The sequence below is a fragment of the Halyomorpha halys genome, unplaced genomic scaffold, assembly GCF_000696795.3.
Source record: "Halyomorpha halys isolate HHAL.00 unplaced genomic scaffold, Hhal_1.1 Scaffold16.1, whole genome shotgun sequence".
In the NCBI taxonomy this organism is placed as follows: Eukaryota; Metazoa; Arthropoda; class Insecta; order Hemiptera; family Pentatomidae; genus Halyomorpha; species Halyomorpha halys.
In genome coordinates this window covers 842,675-865,132 of record NW_027116375.1, presented here as the reverse complement: position 1 = coordinate 865,132, position 22,458 = coordinate 842,675, and the positions used below count along the sequence as shown (strand labels likewise).

Below are 22,458 nucleotides of genomic sequence, written 5' to 3'. Positions count from 1 at the left end.
GTTAGTTTTGCTATACATAAAAATAGATTCATGTATAAAAGAGTTATTAAGTTAATTAATTGTAATTATTGTAAATGCCTGTTTCTGATTGCCTAGCAACCCGCCCTGAGATATAGAGTCTCTTTTTATACTATAAATTTAAATCAAATTCTATTATCTATTTGATATTAAAGTTCTTAATTTGAACCCAAATTATTTTTTATATTAGAAAAAGGTTTAAAAACGATTAAAATTCTTTTTATTTTATTTTTAAATATAAAAATTATTACACTATTTAATATTTATTCTTTTCATTTAACCTTGTCATCTTCAAAGCTATATTTTGTAAAAACTATTCAATTCCGTTATATTTATTTAAAATAAATCTTGAATATTACATTATATTTAAAAGGAGAAAACAATGAAATTGTTCAATAAATTCGAATTTCAAGAATTTTAGGACTCAATTTATAAGACATTGTAGAAAAGAAAAAAACATTTTCACATAATTCAATATTCCATTTTATTGTAATTAAATTCATTAAGAAAATAGTGAAATGAAAATAAAGTAAAAAAAAATTTGGAAACAAGATTTCAAGTAGAGTCGGTAAAGGGTTAAGATAAGTGAGCACAATGAATAACACAGTATGAACACAAAACAATTTTGTGAATTATTAAAAATTTACTAATATAATATTCATTATCTAATTTTGATTTAGTAATGTTACGGATATAAAAATATGAAAGAAATGGTCAGGGGTGCGGCCAAGAAAAAATAGTTGAAAACTATTTATTTGCTGATGTTTCGAGCATCAGGTAGGTCTTCATCAGAGCTGATGTGGAGAGTGCAGATGTAAACAAGTTTCACCCTGATCATCTCCTTCATATTAACTTATGGTTAATGATTTATATATATATGATATATTATAAAAATAAATTAAATTAATCTGTTAAAACTTTCCTAGATGACGGAAATTTTTTTTAATATGATATAATAAATGGCTTTAATAATAGTTAACTCACGGTTTCTGCCTTGTATCACGAGTACAATGCGCTGCAGTCAGGACATGCTTCATGGAAATCAAAGAGCCCCCGCACCAGAATTCTGTTCTTCTAGGACCATGGAGGTATATTGCAGCCATCCATGGCCATCTTCCAGGAAGACTTTCTGTTCCTCCAACAACACGGAATTTGGGAGCATCAGGTACTCCACAAGCTAAATTAGGTAACAATAAGTAAAGAATAAGAGAAGGCAAATTAACGAATATAAACCTTATAGACTAGTTTAAAATCAAGTATTAAAAAATTTATTAAGATTTTGTAATAATTTTTTAATGGGATAAAATTTTATCAATTTTTAATAAACTTTTATCCATGATTAAAAATTACAACTACAAATTTAGACGTTTTATACATGGATCGTTAAAATAATTAGTGCCGTTGTTAAAGCTACATCAAATCGACTATGTCTTTTTGTTGGAAGGCTTTAAAATGAACAAAAAACAAACTGGCTCGGATTAAACATTTATTTGGTTCAATTTAAACATGGTAAAAAAAAAACAACTAAAAAACTAACATAAATAAAACATACAAGCAAGAATAAAAATAAAATTAGATAGATTATGAAATTATGAAAATTAAAATAAAATAAACTAATTTACAAATAAACAAATAATATGTAAAATAAATACTGGTCGATGGTTAATCCACTCCGATAGGTCAGAGGAACTATAAAACTATAAACGCAGACAGGGCTGCTGAGGACGCTATTAGGGCCACTAATTAGTCCCAACTGCTCCAAAAACTAAGATGATCGGTCCGTTGCTAGGTGACGCAACAATGATCACTTCTAGCAACTGTCTCTATTACTCATTATTAGAAACAAATTCTTCATACATTCAAAAACACATTCTTCTTTTCAAACAACTAAATCTAAATAAAACAATACAAATAAAAATAAATGTAACTAAATTAAATACTAATAAAACTATATGACTAAAACTATAAAACTAAATACTAAAAATACTATTTACAATTATTTACGAAGTAATTATATTATGGCGTTAACAGCCGTACACAGGATAAAGTATGACTGTTTAAAGGCTTAGAATTTTTAAAATTTTCAAGAAAATAATTCTTGGAGAAGGAAAAATCAATTAAATTTTATGGACTCTGAAAGGAAGTTGGAAAATTGCAATTTTTTTTAATGGTAGTACTGAGGACTTTTTTATTTTTATTTTATGACCCTCTTCCTGGTCATTTCAGACATAAGGGTGGTTATGTACAAGGTAGCATCCAATTCTAACCATGATGGGGGGGGGGGGGGTCAAGTTTTCATTTTGTAGTCTGATTCAAACTGGCACAGCTGCAGTTCTGAGTTTGTTAGGGCCAACGCCTCAACATACACGGCTACAAACAGTCATCTCCATTGAGAACCTATATAGCCCCAGAGTTGGAACGTCAAGATTCCTTTCTGAACCCACAACCTTTAGAATCAAGTGTTCTGGAACTCTTGTCCTAACTCAGCTATCAGGTCTTTATTGTTAATTTAAATTAAATGATAAATTCAAGAAAATTAGATAACAGAAGGAAATAATGGAGATAATTGCCTCTAATCTAAACGAAATACAAAAAATTAACTTCAGATAAATGTTGGAGTTAAAAAAAAGAAGAAAAATTAATTTTATAAAATTGGAGAAAATAGCTTATAGTTAAAACAGTTAAATTTAGCATGTAAATGAAATAGAGTAACAAAGTTATTGTATGCCTCAAAGGTACAAAGCTCTATGTTATCTATGGGAGACCCGTAATCATCCAATAAAGAATATGAAAAAGTGAAAAGTTCATGCTGGAGATTCCTGCCTCATTGAGATCAGGAAAATGCTTCTTGGGAAAGTAGGAGCATACTAACTCCTAGTTCAATATATGGAATTTCAATAAGGCCATAATACAAGTCCCTTCATCTTCTTAGTATGTACTGGCCTTTGATAGACTAGGAGGAAGGAGTGCTATGAGGGTTTGAGCATATCCTACTCCTATATTGCGAAAATAAAAGGGTTCATCCTTACCACTTAAAAGATACTTGATGGTGGAAAATGAATTAAAATAAATTATATTATTGATAAAATTCCACTCAAGAAAAAAAGAAGATAAAGTAAGAGAAATGAAGAACAAAAATAAACAAAACTTATTTTTAATCATGAGGGATAGTTGACAGTGGATGATTTATATGAGGAGAAGATGGTTTGGGAGTGCAGTCAAAATATAACACTAATAAGTTGAAAAAACGTATTTAATTGGGCCAATGTTTTGGCCAGAATTTCTAGCCTTCATCAGAGGTAAAAACAAAGAACAAGATAACAACTAATGAATACAAAAAATAAAATATAAACAGAATAACATAAGTTTATGTCTTTATGTCATTCTGTTTATATTTTTTTAAAAATAATTTTTGTATTCATTGGTTGTTATCTTGTTCTTTGTTCTTAGCCCTGATGAGACTAGAAATTCTATCCGAAATGTTTGAAGTTTTAAAAAATTAAAAATTTTTGAAAAAATTGTTTTCTTTTACATCCCCAGAAGTGCGAAATGATGATTGTTTATTAGTAAGATAAAAAAAGTATAAATAAAATAAAAAATACTGTTTATATATATTAATTGAAAAGTGATAAAAAAGTATTTTTATTATAAATATTTATTAAATTAGTTTTACCGAATCAAATGGTTTATACAATAGATCTTATGTATTTCTAATGCCAACAAAATACATTATGAAACTCCCATAGGAATAATATTACTCGATATCGAAACTGAAAATTTCCATGGTGATTACAATAACTTGCCTATAAATTGGAAAGTAAAAAGGTTCTTTACACAAGTGCACTTTCATTTAAAAACAAATATGTTATAACCTGCTTAGTTTTCTCAAAAACAGTAATTTTTTTTTTTACGTCAGTTTGGATTACTGGAGTCTTCGGAGTACCAAAGTTCAGATACCTACGCTTTATAGTAGTGTAATAAGGTAGTGGATTGAATCCTGGGAAACATAGAAGAAGGAAATATCCTGGTCACAAAACCTAGGATGAGATAATCTTGATTAATATGTCAAAGGAATAGGTGAAATTTAATCTAAACAAGGCAAGGAATAAGTTGAGGACAAAAACAGGTATTCTTATGATATATTGAATGTTTAGATATCATCTCAAAAAGATTAATGACAAGACAGTAGTAGATTGATTACATTATTATTTATATACATATAAATGTGAGCAAAAAATAAATGATACAGTGGAAAAAATCTATAAAGAATTAGTTAAAGAAATTAGGAAAGAACAGGGGATAAGAAAAAATAAATGGTGAAAGGGGAATGAAGAAAGTAAGAAATCCAATAGTAAGGTTATAGGCGGAGAATCCAGGCTGCATTGCTACAAATTGCAGGAAAAGCCGCAGAGTGCAGGTTGGCAATGTAGCCTGGATTCTCCTCCTCTAACCTTACTCTCGCATTTCTTACTTCCTTCATTTATTTCTTCTTATCCCCTGTTCTTTCCTAATGTCTTTAACTAATTCTTTATAGATTTTCTCCACTGTATTATTTATTTGTTACTCACATTTATATGTATATAAATAATAATGTAATCAATCTACAATTGTCTTGTCCTTAGTTAGTAATCAACTAATTTATATTTTCATTCCAAAAAGATTAATATAGAGAAAGAATCCACATATGCTCTGATTTTAGGGGATGAAGATAAGACCAAGCATATTATGTGTGATTGTGAAGCCATTACCTCTTATCGATCACAATATTTGAATCAGGCAATATTTAAACTTTTTTTAATGACGAGAAAATGGTTGTGTGTCGTCAGTGAAGAACACAAATAAGTAAAAAACTTATTTATTAATGCCAATGTTTCATCTAGAATTTCTAGCCTTTATCAGGGCTAAGAACAAAAAAACAAGATAACAACCAATGAATAAAAGTATTTATAGACTGATTAGAAAATACGAAAGATAGCTAACATTTTGTATAAATAAATAGTGCTGAAAGACATGCATATTTTAAGTATTATAAGAAGATAAAGACTTAAATTAGAAAAATAATATTAAAATTAAGTCAGAGGAAAGAACAAATAATAAAATACATATGAAAATCTAGTTAGTAAATACATGTAATATAATTTTTTTTATTATACTGTCTGGTCATTTCCGTCATACAGGAAGGGGGAATTTATAACACCTGAAGACATTATTAGAATTAACCCAAAGGATTAATTGGGCTTCTAATGAGATTTATAAACAAGCAAGGGATCTAATGAGTCGTAGTAAAGAAGGGTTTCCGATCCCTTTACTATAATAATAATAATGAGTTAAAATGTACTCAATAATAATAAAAAAAAACATGTCTACACTCACTACTATCACCTCTTGATTTTTTATTTTCCTGTATATCATAAAATGTATTAACTTTTAATATTTATATTAAAGCAATATATAGTATTAATTTAATACCTTCATCTTGAAATGGTACAATTTCTTGTGGAACCTCTGGTATTGATACTGAAGGGTACCGTGAAGTAGTTGAAATATAAATTGGTTTTCTTGTTGTCGTTGATATTGGTTGAATGGATGCACTTCCTGAGGAACTGTAAATGTTTTAACGAAAGTAAGTGAAAAATGAAAACCATGAAAGTAAAGAAAAGTTAAAAATAAGAAATAAAATAAATAACCAAATTTATACTTACTTTGAATGGAATATGGTCCGGGTGCGGTAAAAAAAAACTCAAATAGTATAATTCTCCTATTTGAATTTTTTTTTACCGCACCCGGACCATATTCCATTCATCTATTCACACGGTCAATCAACAATCTTCCAGTATACTTACTTTGATTTTACTTAATTTTGTTAATTTGTTTAATTATCATACAATGCTTTTGTGTGAATATAAATTTAATTGATGATTAATTTTATCATATAGTCTTAAAATAATTTAGATTCTTAATTCGTTGGATTGAAACATATTGTGACACTAATTTGAAAACCTCTTAGCTACATTTTTTACTAAACTTTTGAGTGATTCTTCAAGTTTGATGCATTTATTATCTGTTGCTAGTTATAAGAACCAAAAAAGTTCTTTGTTTAATGTTTTTAATGTTTTAATGTCAAAAAAGTTCTTTGATAAGTAACCAGTCTAAGCATTTTTTTAGTTTATAAAATTACTAATAGATAATAAATGCATCAAACTTCATGATTCTATCAAAACTTACAAAAAATGTAGTTAGGAGATTTCGGAATAAAGGTTTTAATGAGGAAAATGGATAAGTTCTATGAATAAAGTAAAATATTTTGGATATAATATATGTATTGGAATACATCATTTAACAAAAAAAAAAATTAGAGAAAATCTTGTCCCCCTGTCTCGCCTTTAATATCCCATCCATGATTAGAGCTTCCTTTAAACTTAGAAGTCCAAAACTGAAAGTAGGAAATTGGAAAATGCATTCCATATATAACCAGAACTTAGTATTTGCCAATGATATTGTCATTATTGCAGAAAATATCTTGCAAGAAGCATTACAAGCATGGGAGGAAGCTCTTAGCAGAAAAGGAATTACCATTAACCCCAAATCACTAAATCTAAGTAAAAGGTTGTGTCTAAAACTGGTTCTAGAGACAAAGGAACTGTGATGTGTAGAGGCTCAAATCTGGAAAAGGTTGATGTGTACCAATACCCTGGTGTCAAAATTACTAGTTATGGGAGGGAGGATCCCAAGGTAAACCAACTTAACAAATGTGTACCACCCACTCCATAACATAATAATCGGCAAAAGGGAAGAGGAGTTGAAAACTAAGATGATGGTGTATAAACAAGTCTTCATACCTACGCTGACCTATGCAGCTGAAAGTTAGCCTAGTATCGAAAACAAACCACAGAAATTTAATTTCTAGGAAAAGCTCTCGGTGAAACTAGATTCAACAAAATGAGAAATATAAGAATTAGAGAAGAAACAGGGCAGGAACCACTTATAGAAAATATACATAGAAAAGAATTGGCATTGTTCAGCCATGTGCAAAGAATGCCAAAACGTATTTAGGATACAACGACTAAGGGAAAATGACCGAGGAATAAGTAGGAGGAAACTGGCAAGAAACAGGGGAATTACTATTGGTGAAGTTAAGAAGTTGGCAACATATAGAGGTATTTAAGAAGTATCGTAAGGTATGTGGGTTGATTAAAGAAAAAGAAGAGAAGGACCTCTCCTTATCCTAACTTGAAAAGATTTATTCATAGCAAGCAGAAACATCTTTTAGAAAAGAAAATTTACTTTCTTCTAATATTGTATAGTATAATCAGTGATCAAAATTAGGAATTGGCGTGGAGCTGCCATTTCCATCTTCCATAGACAGCCTTCCATATCTTACCTTAAAAACTTTACTTATAATGAGAATTGGTAAATGTACAATGGTCCAGTCGTAAGGAGAGACCATAACACAAAAAATAATTAGAGTAAATCTTGCCTTCCCATCCCACCCAAATATTCCATGATTGAGTTCCCATTATTTTAACTAGAAAATTTTTTTTCCATTATATCTTATAATGCATAACATACAATTGATGCATGTTATGCATCATTCCATACTACAATATGGAATAGCCTAAAAAAAGATACAGAAATCTTTAAAATCCATTAACTTGGGACAAAACATTAGTTTAATAAAATAAAATAAAAAACAAATTAATTAAAATTATTACCCAACATTGGGACAGCAAACACCAGGTACAAACAAACTCTTGAAGCAAATACTCTGCCTCAAGCCACCGAGGTTTAGAAGAAGTTGAGGGCAGTTACTGAGATCTTGGCATGTTCCTGGCTTTCCTTCCGGTGTCGTGCAAGCTCCTGGAGCATTGGCTACTTTACCAATAGGAAGCACCCTCACCAACGGTGCGATTGTTTCTGTCATGTTCTTCCCAAGGACATTCTTGGATATGGTGTAGATGGCTCCTGGTAAATCTTCTTCTGAAATACCACCTTCCTAAACAAAATATATTTTTCTATTAATTATTTTATGCTTTACTTTCAGAAGTGTTGTAATTTAAGTTTGTTCAACAATACTGAAATAGATAATTTTTGTTTTATCCTTCCTCCACCTCCACCACTAATCTCCGAGTACATAAGATGTAGCGGTTAAGGTTACATAACTCTCAACCTCTTCCAATTTATCTACCTTTTCTTAGGGAAAAAAATAGTGCAATCTTTTAATTCAATATGCAACTTTTTTGTCGTTATGATGAATAGAACAACAGATTTAAGTCTTCCAAAATATTCGTATCATTACATAAATAATTTGATATAATATATTGCACACATTTTCAAAATGATTCTATTCTCTTTTCAATGAAATAAATGGGATTTTAAAGTCAATAGTTTAGATTTTAACTTCTGTGTCTTCTAATAATTTATTAAGTATTCATAACCACATTTATGATATAGACAATTATAATCAAATAATATTCAATGGAGGTGGTATTTCTATTCAACTTGAGAAGGTAAGTAAATGATGTATCATATTTCTGCTATTCTCCTGATCATAACGAAAAAAAAATTAAATTTTGTTTTCCATGAAAAGAAAGAAAATAGAAAGGAAAATTGTCGTGGAATTTAGGGAGGGTTTTGTAAAAAAAAAAATATACAAAAAGTGTGTTACATAAACAGATGGCAACTGTCAACTGAGCCTCAAAGGAGTGTCTCCCATCCTTACTAGAGAAGCAGTGTCGCCATATATTGTTTTATTTACAAATTAAATAATAATACCAATTTTCTACAACAAGAATTAGGGCACACAACTAACTCACCAATAGTGACTGCACAATGAACCTAGTTTTCAAATATCTATCTGTAATGAATCCTTAAAAGGTAATTCAGAGAAAGTAATAGTTTTAATCTAAAATATCATCATTTCGATTTAAAAATTTGCATATCGAAAACCGATATTATTTCTAAAATGAAGAGATATAAGCATACATAATAAGATAAAATAAAACAGTTTTAATGAAAATGTTTTAATTTCTTCTTTTTGTTTTTAATTTTATTTATTATAACAAAGCAATTTAGGTAATTTTTCTCCTGTTTTGGTTTTAGATAGATCATTATATACTGATTTTTTTCTCTTCCTTTTTAATTTTATTTCAAATTTGTTTGGTTTTTTTTATTTGATTTTTTAGTAATTAACGATCACTTTAATATTTTAGAATTTTTCAAAATGTTTCAATTTACCTCTGGTACATCAAGAAATAATGAGTTTTTTCTTTTATTTTGTTGAATATAAAATATGTTAATTATCTGTAATATATTGAAAGTTTATTTTTTAATGTCTAACTAAAGAAATTTTTTAGATTTTATTTTTGCAATTTATATTTCAAAAATAGTATTATTTTATTATCTTTGTACATCTGAAACTTACACTAAGCTTTTATATATTTTTTATAGTTCAGTATGTTTTAATTAGTATTTTTTTGCCCATTATGATTAGTATCGGGTGTCATTGTGAATCATCACTCTCTATTTTAGAACTGGAATATATAGTGGCATGTTTTTCATTGAGATATTTTTTAGATTGTTGTTATAGGGAATTTATTTTGTTTGTATTAGCGCTTAACTCCACTATTCATGGAACGGTAAAAGTTAAAAGGAATAACATACGCACACGTTTTAATAAAATGGCATTAAGGGTAAGGAAAAATGAATCACCAAAGCCAGAACAGTCAGACTCTTTTGATCATAAAAAAACTCCAACAAACCAGAGGCTAGCTGGAGAAACATTGACCCAAGTCAAGAATATTGACCAGCCACAAACAACAAAGAAAATAGAAAAATCTTCAGGTAAACAACTGGACAAGAAAAATCCTAGGGTTTGGATGAACTAAAGAAAGGACAAGAAGAGGATAGAAAAGAGCGAGAAGAGTACAAGAAATAATGACATAAGATGAACGAGGAGTTAAAAGAAACCATAACAATGGAAATAGATAGAATGAAAAGTAGCATCGAAAGAACCATTAATAAATTAAATACAATTCGCGTTAGGGACGATAAAAACCAAAAAATCCAAATGATACTCCTGCTGGAGATGAAGCCAGTAATAATATTGAAGACCTGAAGACAGAAAACAACGATGTTACCTCTGCTAAAGATATAGAAGGAAAATATATTGAAGAGCTTGAAAACCAGGAAATGGAGGATCTGGAAAAAGAAAAGGAATCTTCGGCTTATGAAAATAGTGGACATCTCAGCCAATCCTAATACTATGATCACCATGTATGCTAATGATGCATATATGCTGGCAGTTAATAACCTATTAATTGTATCCCAAACTCCTCAATCGCATCAATAAAATGAAAATGAATCCCATCAAATCAACTTAACCCTATGTTGTAAACCTGTGGACTGCCCTACAGTATCCTTTAATAATATTCCACTAATCCATATCAAACAAATCCGTAACTTAGAGTAAATATGGACGACTTACTTGGAATCCTCTTACAAGACTGAAGAGATAGGAAACTGCATATCAACTCCGATTATTACATTTAATAGACAAAAGGTTCAAGCTTCTAATCCATTTCAAAGACTAATCTAGATGATCAGAATAAGGCCAATCTGAAAATAAGGGTTGAGCTTTGGGACTCCTCTAAAGCATCCAAGTCCTGCATCCAGTCTTTACAATCCAAAATCCTCAATGTTCCTCACTTTGTTACAAATAAGATCATCCAAGAATACCTTAATATTCCATATGTAGCTAATCTAATCGAATAAGATATCAATCCTTCCATTCTAAACTCTTCACCACCCAAACCCATTAGTTTCTAGTCTTGCTTTCTTCCTCTTTTATTCCTGAAGATGGCCTCAAGACTAGAAATATCATTAAAGTGCTACCAATGAGTAGTTTCTTGTCATGTTTGTATCATGCCACTGTAATCTAACATAACATTTTTTTAGATGTATTTCATGTAAATACAGTTGTTAATTTCAATAAAAAAAAAAAAAAAAGATATACTACTTCTGTATATCACTATAGTATAACAGAGGTAAATAAATAAATGTTTATTTATGATAAACAATATATAAACATTTAATTGCTGCTATTAATACTAAGAAGACTTCTCAATTTAAATTATACAACCCTTCATTTTAATGAACACAATCTTCCATTTTCCCTTTTAGATATTACAAGTGTCGTTGTGATTTATAGCAATATGGATATTTTTATTGATATATCAAACAACATAAATATAGTTAAAAAGTATCGTTACTGTACATTTTGAAATCTTTGTTCAATATTTACATTCCAAACTCTTTGTTGAGTTTAGGTCACACTGAACTAATATTTTTTGAATGCATCAATATTTGATCACTAAAATTAATTTCCATGCATTATTTTTAATTTCCAAAGAGTTAAGCACGAACGCAACAGTCAAACTGCGGCCAGAAAAACATATTTTTTTATTAACTCTTAGACAACTTCCATGTCAACAGTTATTCTCTTTCCTTCTACAAATGTTCCGGTGGCTCTTTACAGCATTCTGAAAAAAAAAAGAATTGCTGTAATGACTCCCTTTGTACTGGACCGAAAATTCCTTAAGCAGATCCATTTTCCCAGGCCGTTTGAGGGGATAATTCGTCTTAAACAGGCAGAGAAAGCCGGTAGTACAATACTGAAGGAGGTTGAAGATACAAGAATCCTCTTTTCCTTTAGTTCCGCGGAACGAATTAAACGAACGAAGAAAATACCTCTAGGCGAACAGTTTTGTCTAATCTAAAATCGCTCCTGTGGTCATTGTTTAAACAGACGTTCATATTTTTCTTTTCGTGGGAGAGTCTTGATTTGTAACTCCTAGTCCTGCTGTATTTAGTACCATTTAATGGCTACTAAATGTACTATTTTTTTGAAAATATATTTTTAAATCCATTAAGAAAAATGTCAGGTGTGTCCACTTAAACTGTCTAACTAAGTCAGTAACGACATGCAGTTCACAATCCAGCGTCGAACAGAGAAACCCACTTCGCGCCAACGCTGACTGGAAGACGTTTAATGCTCATCAAGTCGTGACATTCCAATCAAGACCAGATCAATTATTATCTTGTGTATATGAATATAAAACTATTGTCACTACGAATAAAAATTATTACTTTGTACTTCCCAATTGGTAATATTTTACATTCAAGTGCACTAAACAGACCCAATAAATATTGAGTTAAACATTTCTGATTCGACAATCTTTCCTCCTGCGGAACTTGTATCGTTTCGGCCTAATCCTGAACTTTTCCAAGAAACAGAAATTGAAGGCAGTCCCTATCTCCATGCCATCCTCCACAAGATATCTGTCGTTCTCCAAGATGTTGACATGTCCAATCTCTTTCCCCAGCGACAGAGTGGCTTTGACGAAAAGGTCGATGTCAAGGCGGATCATCTGGTAGATTAGTTGCCCTATCTGTTCTCTATTCAGACCGTTAAGCAAAATTGGATTCTCTACCACGTTTTTGATCAGTCCTATGACGTAGCCATCAGCAATGGATCTTATTTTCGAATCGTTTACGATTTTAGAGCTTTTGGAAGTTTTTTTCTTCATTTTTCTGTTTCGGTGAATCGATACAATCTGATTACATAGATTTCGTTCTTAACTAATAAATATGTGTTGAGATATTTATGTTATTTAAAACACGTGTTATTAAAACATATGTAGGAATGCATACTGCACGGTCTGTCGGAGTGGTAGGAAAACCAAAAATCTGGTATGGTGTGGGAATCATACTAATTGAGTGAAAGTTTACTAGTCACTCTAATTTCGAGTTTAAATTATTATTATTATTTTTTTAATTGTTATTTTAGCTCAAAATTTTTCTTACTTTATTTTATGAGAAGATTTTGTTTGGTCTGGTGCTTTCAGCAAAAAAACACAAATGAACAAACATTTATTTATTTGTACCGAAGTTTCGACCTGAATTTCAGTGCTGAAAAAACAAATAATAGATAACAACCATAACTCAGAGAAACATAAAAAATAAAAATAAATGGAATATGGTCCGGGTTAGGTCAAATTAAACTCAAATAGTAATATTATGAACTATTTTTATTTGAGCCAAAGTTTCGTTCAGAATGACACTCTGACTTTGACTTCCGTCGAAATAGCCCTGACGATGCCCTGCAACGTGGGGCGAAACATTGACTCAAATAAAAATAGTACATAATATTACTATTTGAGTTTAATTTGACCGCACCCGGACCATATTCCATTTATGGTTACAAACGGTCAATCAGCAATCTTCCATCTTAAAAAATAAAAGGAAAATAATAAACAAACAAACATGGAAATATATAAAACAATAAATTAAGTAGTTGATTGATAACAATAGAAGATGAAATTTAATATTATAGAGGTAATAAAAATACAAACTAAATGATAAAAAAATTTAAAAAACAAAAAAATTGAAAGATGCGGAAGTCAGTGTAAAAGTGATATGCATTACCACTTTCGATGCTACATGTATTTGTCTCACCATCTACTCTGATACGTGATCTATTCAAATGACGAACGACAGAAAAATGGTTGACACCTTTCAACGCAAAGGGACCTTGGGTGGTATAATAGGTACATGATGTTAAAGGAACAAAATCCATTAAATCAGGTGTTAGAGGCTTGCCTTGTCGGCAGGCAAGTCAATTATAGTTTATCCCGAACACTTGTTGCACTTTGTGATTTATTAAGATGGGCTCTTTAGATCTGGAACCCCACGGCTATGATATCCACAACAACACCCCTCTCCGCCCCCTCCCCCCACGGCATTCACCATCCATTCAGCCTTTCTTAGATATATTAGGTAATAATTTATAATGTAATAATATAAGTCAATTATAGTTTATCCCTAACACTTGTTGCTCTTTGTGATTTATTCTTCGTGGGCGTTACTAATGGTACCAATGATGAAATAAATTTCAAAAGGGTGACGTCTCGAAAACCAAGTGCTACCAAGAAGCAAGTACCAAGAAAACCAACATTGTTGAGTTGACATCTCCACAGATCATAACCACATCTTTGAAGTGATAAGATGGATACATAATACCATTATTATGTATCCATCTTATCACGGTGAATGAATGGAAAAGAACATTTTTTAGATTCCATTCTTCCTATTATAACTTACAGTTTGCCAGAATAGTAATCTCAGAATGCTAGTTGAAAATAAATCAAAGAAGGCAACTATTCTAGAAGAGGTGGTTAATAGTTTTGCCAGAAATCCTAGAAGGCTGATGCTCTCATAGCAAACTTCTTTATCACCTCTTATATTTTTGCATTTATTATGTATATTGTATGTATCGATGTACAATAATTAAGTTTATGCTCGATTTTCAATAATTTATTGCGATTGTGGGTAATATACATTTAAAACGTGGACTATATAAATACACACGTGTGTAATGGTGTAATGAGCTGAAGTTTGCTCCCCCCTTGGCGAAATATGACCAACGCCCATGACTTCTCTATGAAATAATTGAAGATAAAAAAGAATAATAAATTTTTTAAAACATTTATATTTATTATCAAATCATTTTTATCACTTATTTTGATTTTTATATACATTTTCATTGAAATATGTTAAGTATTATAGCATGTTGAAGTTGGTAGCGTTTCTTGGCTCTAAAACCTTGTTGAAGCTTCTCTGTTCAGTCTATCTGTCTTTAGGATTATAACAAAATGTGTAGTTTTGTGCTGTGTAAACAATTTGTGATTTTAGATTTTATTAAGTAGTGTCCTTAAATCTATGAAACAACATGAAAATGAAAGATCGTGAGTACGATTTAATTTTTAATTTGTAATTGAGTTTCAATAATATGTGATATTGGTCATACGTCCATTTGTTATCTAGTTCTATAAATCAGGGAATAATTTTTGATCAAATACTTTTCCTTTTTTGTTTATTTATAGAAGAGATTGGCTTAAGTAATTCTAGGGGACACATGTGGGCAGAATTGAAAAAAAATTAATTTAATAATTTTTTTTCAATCGAATACAATCAAATTGCAATAATAATAAATGGAATATGGTCCAGGAGCGGTCAAATTAAACTTAAATATTAATATTTTGTAGTATTTAATTTAAACGTTGGCTTAAATTAAATCGTACAAAATATTACTGTTTGAGTTTTATTTAGCCGTACCCGGACCATATTCCATTTATTAATACACACAAATTGCAATAAAATGAAGCAGTGCTACAATTATATACCTAACATTTTTGTTTCATTCACCTCTCCTGTGTTACTATGTGAAATCAAACAACCTTATTAACTATAGGAACAGTTCTTTGGTAGTTCGTTCAGTATAATAAACTAATTAATTTGAACTAGACAGTTCAAAATATCTACTTCATTTGAAATAGATAGTTTATTTGAACTAGGTAGTTCATTTTTCCTAGAGTGATGCATAGGCGTACCCAGCGGGGGGGGGGGGGGGGGGGGGCAGGAGGGAGCAGCTGCCCACCCCTAAAAGTGAAAAAAAGATTAATTAATTAAAAAAAATTTTTTTTTCAGGTTTAATTCTAATAACTCATGAAGCACTGCGATAATTATATATAATTTGCGTGAAAGTGGGGTTTCATTCGCCTTTTCCTTGCTGAAATGTCACTACCTGAATGACTATGCCTTGTGCTCCCCTGATTTTTTTTTTTAAAGGCAATCCACAGCAAAGGTGATGTTTGCCTAGTTATCTACTAGTGACCAACCTACTCTATCCATGACGGGGGGGGGGGAGTAAAGGTTTTCATTTTGTGGGACCAACACTCAGTGAAAAAAGTCAACGCCCCCAGGCCGGATCCGAACCTGCACCATACGCAGATCTCTGAGCGATCGATCTAAGCCTAAACATCTGAGCCACGGGCGGTCCCCTTCCTAGTTTGGTTCCTGGGTACTCCCTTGGAGTGATCCTTTCTAGTTCAGATGACTGCTTTTCGACATATCAGACTGGATTAACTCAATTCATAACGTAAATACGAATGGACAAATACAAGCCTGAAAAACTCAAGAAAAAAATATGCAGAAGTAAATTGATTTCATAATGTGAGGACGAAACTTTATTTATTATTATTACTTTTTTTAAAAATTATCTTATCGATTGTAAGGAATAGAAGAGGAAAGAAGGTTAGAAATGAGTGGTTAGGAAGTTTATAATGGAAAAATGATATCTACATACATATGAAACATTATGGTCTTTATGTATGATTTTATTTATGACAAAGTAAGGAGCATTGAGGATTTTACGAAGGATTTTGGATTGTAAGGATTGGATACGAGAGGAATTCGAAGATTTAGTGGAGCCCCAAAGTTCAACTCCGTACTTCCAGATAGACCTTATTATAATTGTGTAGATCAGTCTTTTGCAGTGAATTGGGAGTTTAGACCGTTTATCCAGTAAGTGCTGTAATAGTAGGAATCGACGTGCAGTTTCCTGTCATGCAGGTTAGTCATTTGTCCAGATGTATTCGAAGGTAGCGGATCCGTTCGACAGAGAAAAGCAACATTGTTCATGGAAACTGCAGGGGTGGTGTATGGAGCGACGAAGTGTTGATGGGATTCATTTTAATCCTCCTTGTGACATCATTCTTCTAGGGTTGTGATATGGGATTGAAGAGTTTGGGATGCAATTAAATGGTTATTATTAACAGCGAGCACATATGTGTCATCGGCATAAGTGGTGAGGAAAGTATTAGGATTGGAATGTCAGCAGTATAAACGGTGTAGAGGATGGGACCGAGGATACTACCTTGAGGAACACCTTTGAATAAAACAATTTTATTTACCTTTGGCCTTTGATGTTCCATGAAATTGTTTACTGGAAACCATTGTTTATTTTAAGTTACTTTTATTTCTTACTTGACTGTTTTTTTACCGGCTATAATTTTTTTTTTTAATAATTTATTTATTGATATTTACAACTGTATACACATATATACAACAAGTAAATTTGCTGTACCCACTGATAGAACTCCAATAACATTTCTAGAGGAGAAGATCTCGAGGCCATCTTCTTTTCAGACACCTAGGAGGATTATTAGGTAATGAGGGAGAAGCCAGGTTAGAAACAAGTGGATTTGGGTGGTTGAGAAGTTTATTATGGAAGGAACGGTATCTGGTGCTGGACAAATCGGCAACTTGGAATATTGAGGTCCTGATGGATGACTTGATTTGTGACAAAGTGAGGAGCATTAAGGATTGTACGAAGGATTTTGGACTGTAAGGATTGGATTCTGAAGGAATTTGATGGTTTAGTGGAGCCCCAAAGCTCCGTATGTCCAGATAGGCCTTATAATAGTCATGTAGATCAGTCTTTTGTAATGGAATGGGAATTTAGACTGTTTGTCTAGTAAGTGCTTTAATGGTCGGAATCGACGTGCTGTCTTTTGTCTGTGTTTATGTCTTTTCAGTCTTGTGTAAGAATTCCAAGCAAGTCGTTTGTCCAGATGTAGTCCAAGGTAGCGGATCTGTTCGACAGGGGTAAGAGCAACATTAACAAGGAAACTGTAGGGCATTCGGTAGGTTTTCGACGAAGGGTAAAGGTCATTTGATGGTATTTAATTTAATCCTCCAAATACAACACCATTCTTCGAGGGCTTTGATAAGGGATTGGAGAATTTGGGATGCAATTAAAGGGTTATTATTAACTACGAGCACACGGGTCATCACAAGAACTTTTTTTTTTTTAAATAATTTATTTATTGATATTTACAAATGTATACATATATACACATCAAGCAAATTTGCTATAAGTGATATTATGACGTGATAAAAACATGTGAAGAATCTACCCATTGATAGAACTCCAAAAACATTTCTAAAGGAGAAGATCTCGAGGTCGTCTTCTTTTCAGACGCCTAGAAGGATTATTAGGTAATGAGGGAGAAGCCAGGTTAGAAACAAGTGGATTTGGGTGGTTGAGAAGTTTATTATGGAAGGAACGGTATCTGGTTCTGGACAAATCGGCAACTTGGAATATTGAGGTCCTGATGGATGACTTGATTTGTGACAAAGTGAGGAGCATTAAGGATTGTACGAAGGATTTTGGACTGTAAGGATTGGATTCTGAAGGAATTTGATGGTTTAGTGGAGCCCCAAATCTCCGTATGTCCAGATAGGCCTTAATAGTCTTGTAGATCAGTCTTGTGTAATGGATTGGCAATTTAGACCGTTTGTCTAGTAAATGTTGCAATAGTCGGAATCTACGAGCAGTTTCTTGTCTTTTTAGTCTTGTATGAGGATTCCATGTCAGTCGTTTGTTGAGATGTAGTCCTAAGTAACGGATCTGTTCGACAGGAATAAGTGGAGTATTATTAAAGGATATTGTAGGGGAAGATGTCATGGGGTTACGTCGAAGGGTAAACGTGATTTGGTGGGATTTATTGGAATTTATTTTAATCCTCCAGTTTTGGCACCATTCTTCAAGGGTGGAGATGTGGGATTGGAGGGTTTGGGATACAATGTAAGGATCATTATTCACTGACAATAGACATGTGTCATCGGCATACGTGGTGAGGATGTGTTGGAATGTCAGCTGTGAAAACTGTATAAAGGATAAGACCAAGGATACTACCCTGAGGTACCTCAGCAGACAGACGGAATAGGGATGAATAGGCTATAATTCAAAACTTTAATATAGGAAAAAAAATTGTAACTATATATTTTTCTTTAATTTCAACTCGATTAAAAACATAAAAAAAAATAAAAAAATGTATTGCAGAAAGTAGTAATGTCATTTGAATAAATTTGGGAGGTTACTTCTCACATTCTAGACCCACATACACCCTGTCAAGTCGGGACACAAGTGGAGGACTTAAGTTTGACACATGAAGGGAAAATTGATGTTTTAAGCCCTTCATGCATACAACAATGAAAACCGACCTCCTCACTTGGACACTTGGAGGTCAATAGCATCTCCACATTACCTACACTGTGAACTCGTCCGATTTAGGTAGAACTGCCCTTCAATATCGGCTTAGGTATTGTTGGAAATTGATTTTGTCTTCTCAGAGTGCGCCTAGAGAACCAGAAAAGCTCCGTTGTTTTGTAGGATGACATAACTATTTTCTTTTTTTTTTTTTTTTACCTATACTGCCTTGGTTGGGGGTCAAAGTTCTTCATCAAGTTGGGACCGCCACTCAATGAAGAAAAAAGTCAACGTCCCGGATTAGAACCGGCACCGCCAATAGACAACAAATTGGTAAGACTCTGTCTTAATCACTGAGCTATGGGCGGCCCCACATTACTATTTTCATCACTTTCAAAGCATTTCTTAGTTGCTCTTCTGTCCATTTTCCTCTTAATTGGTAGATAAGCCATTTACACAGAAAAAAAGTGTCAAAACAGTTAATAAACAATCAATTACTAAATAGAGTTAGAGGTCCTTAGCTATCAAAATCAACTGATTCTCAGATAGCTCAAATATCATTCATACAAAAATATAAGATATAAATGCAATAAATGACACTTTTTTATGTTATAAAATTCAGAAAACGAATTGCGCCCCAGCACCTCGTCTATTAACCATTATATAACATCACAGCAATAAATATCTCAATCTGTCCTTAGAATGGAGCAATGCTCCAGTAAAAGAACAATTCTCAAAATGTATAAATGTAAATCAATCTGCAATATAACTTTCTAATGGGGCTAGGGAAAAAAAAATTATGTCATATAAAAAAAAAATCCAATAAATATTCCCGTTATTTGTCGTATGTAATATAAATGCAATAAATATCCCTTTCACATTGATCAACCATAAGATTCTTCATTCATTACTGTTTATGAATGAATGTAAAGACTTTTATTTGCTGTACATAACATAAATGCAATAAATATCCTTTTCAGATGATTCATCCATTAGATTCTGTATGTGAAGAATTTTAGAGGAACGAGACAAATGAATGAATGGAAATCTATTCTAAGATTTGCTGGATTAAAAATTGTTTATAGATTTACAAGACTCGAGAAATTGACACAAAACTTTGGACTTACGAACATTATCATCATATTTTTGTCTTAAAGTGCTGGAATAATCTACGAGAATAAAGCTTAAATGATAATTGTAACAAATTTGTTTACTAACTTCTAGAAATATTGATAATTAATAATATATAAGTTTTTGCTTCTACATTACCAAATATCTGGACTGCTTTACAAACTCCGTAAATTCCTACCTCCAACATATTTTCTCATCATCAGTTCCATTCTTACTAATAGATTATTCCAAGTACACCACAATGGTTCCTATTCAACCCTCTATTTTCAATCCGCTGGTGTTCCTCAAGGTAGTATTCTCGGTCCCATCCTCTACAGTCTATACAACTGACATCCCAACAACTCCTAACACTATCCTAACCACGTATGCTGATGATACATGTGTGCTCACAGTTAGTAATAACCCTTTGATTGCATCCCAAACTCTCCAGTCCCATATCACAATCTTCGAAGAATGGTGTCGAAATTGGAGGATAAAAATAAATCCCAACAAATCACATTTACTCTTCGTCGGAAACCTGCCGATTGCCCTACAGTATACTTTAATAATGTGGCTCTTACCCCTGTAGAACAGATTCGTTATCTTGGACTACATCTTGACAAACGACTAACCTGGAATCCTCACACAAGACTGAAAAGACAGGAAACTGCACGCAGATTCCGACTATTACAGCACTTACTGGACAAACGGTCTAAACTTCCAATACATTACGAAAGACTGATCTACATGACTGTAATAAGACCAATCTGGACATACGGAGTTGAGCTTTAGGGCTCCACTAAACCTTCGAATTCCTCTCCTATCCAATCTTTACAATCCAAAATCCTTCGTAAAATCCTCAATGCTCCTTATTTTGTTACTAATAAAACCATCCATAAAGACCTAAATGTTCCTTATGTGACCGATCTAGCCCGAACCCGATATTATTCCTTCCATAATCTCCCTAACCACCCAAACCCACTAGTTTCTAACCTTGCGTCCTCATCCATTCCTGGCAATCTTCCGAGGCGCCTGAAAAGAAGATGGCCTCGTGACCTTATATTGTAAACTCTTTTTAGAGTTCTTCTACTGGGTAGTTTCTCTACATTCTGTATCATATCATTATGTCATTATGATCAAATTTACTTGTATTTTTTATACAGTTGTAAATATCAATAAATAAATAAAAAAAAAAAAAAAACATTACTAAATATAACGAAGCTTTGAACTCATGTAGGAAATAAAAAGTCAGAAACAAAAATGTCCATCCATATTTTACGTTTTAGACATCAAGGAACTAATTTTGTTCCGCGTCTGTTTGTTTTTAGTCAAATTTGTGTTCGAAACTAATAGATCGATTTTGGTGAAATTTAAAGCAATTTTGTGAGTTGATTTCTACTTGATCTCATTTTAGTTTTACTTGATGCCATTCGCTATTTACGCTGTTTTTAACTTTAATTTTTGGGCCGCCCGTTGCTCAGTGTTTAAGCGGTGCCGGTTCAAATCCGGCCACAAAACGAAAAACTTTGACCCCCAACCATAGTTATACAGTACAGGACTCCAATGGGAGTCTTGGCTGAAAAAAAACAACAAAAAAACTTTAGCTTTCGATAGGATACTTTACAAGACAAGCTGTATGTAGTGGTCCAGGTTGTACATAGGATGTCAACTACATTGAAATGATACAGTTGATTGTGGAATACATTGAATTAATATATATATATATATATATATATATATACCGGACCTTCTCCCTTCAAATAAATAAAGTATTTTATTACTATAAACTTATAGTATTTTTTGGTCACTTTCTACGTGCTATTCCGAAAACAGTAAAATTTAAACCTTTAAAAAGCATGACCTGTTACGTACCGATATCTATATATAACTACAGTGTAATTTCAGTAATCGTAAATAATTGCTGCAGAATATTCGGGTTACAGAAAGTATTAGGAAAAATGGTGTAAAAACAACAATATGAACATACAGAACTATTTTTATTTATTGGAAATTTGTCTGTTACATCCCTTGTAAGAGTAAATAATGATTTAAATGAATTTAAATTAAAACTATAAGATTGTCCATTTAAAAGTGAAAACAATTATGAATAAAAATAAAAATCTATTTATGGATTGTTAAATTAAACGTAATAAAAAAAAAAATGATTTTACCAACAAAATTTGTATTATAAATATTTCTACTATTAATTCAATTAGTTTTATTGAATCAAATGATTTATACAATTGATATTATAAATTTAATAATCCTTTTGCTGGAAGAGTCTTATGGAATTAAAAGAATTTAGTGAATGACATAAATTCTTCCTTATTAAAAAACAATAGTTTATTTCATATCATCAGCAACGTTTCGGGAGATTTCCCCCATCTTCAGGCTGCTAAAAAACAAATTCAACCAAACCATATACATGTGCTTACAACTAC

The 22,458-nt window shown here is 31.9% G+C and overlaps 1 protein-coding gene across 1 annotated transcript in view; it reads right to left on the bottom strand.

Annotated features, from left to right (window-relative positions):
- The window catches only part of LOC106680277 (proclotting enzyme), a 195,015-nt gene that overhangs the window by 5,081 nt on the left and 167,476 nt on the right, over positions 1–22,458 (bottom strand). The window contains exons 4-6 of the mRNA XM_067053185.1: positions 7,731–8,011; positions 5,488–5,621; positions 1,003–1,195 (exon numbers count right to left, since the gene is read on the bottom strand). Coding sequence (XP_066909286.1) covers positions 1,003–1,195; positions 5,488–5,621; positions 7,731–8,011 — 608 coding nt within the window. The remainder of the gene's footprint in view (positions 1–1,002; positions 1,196–5,487; positions 5,622–7,730; positions 8,012–22,458) is intronic.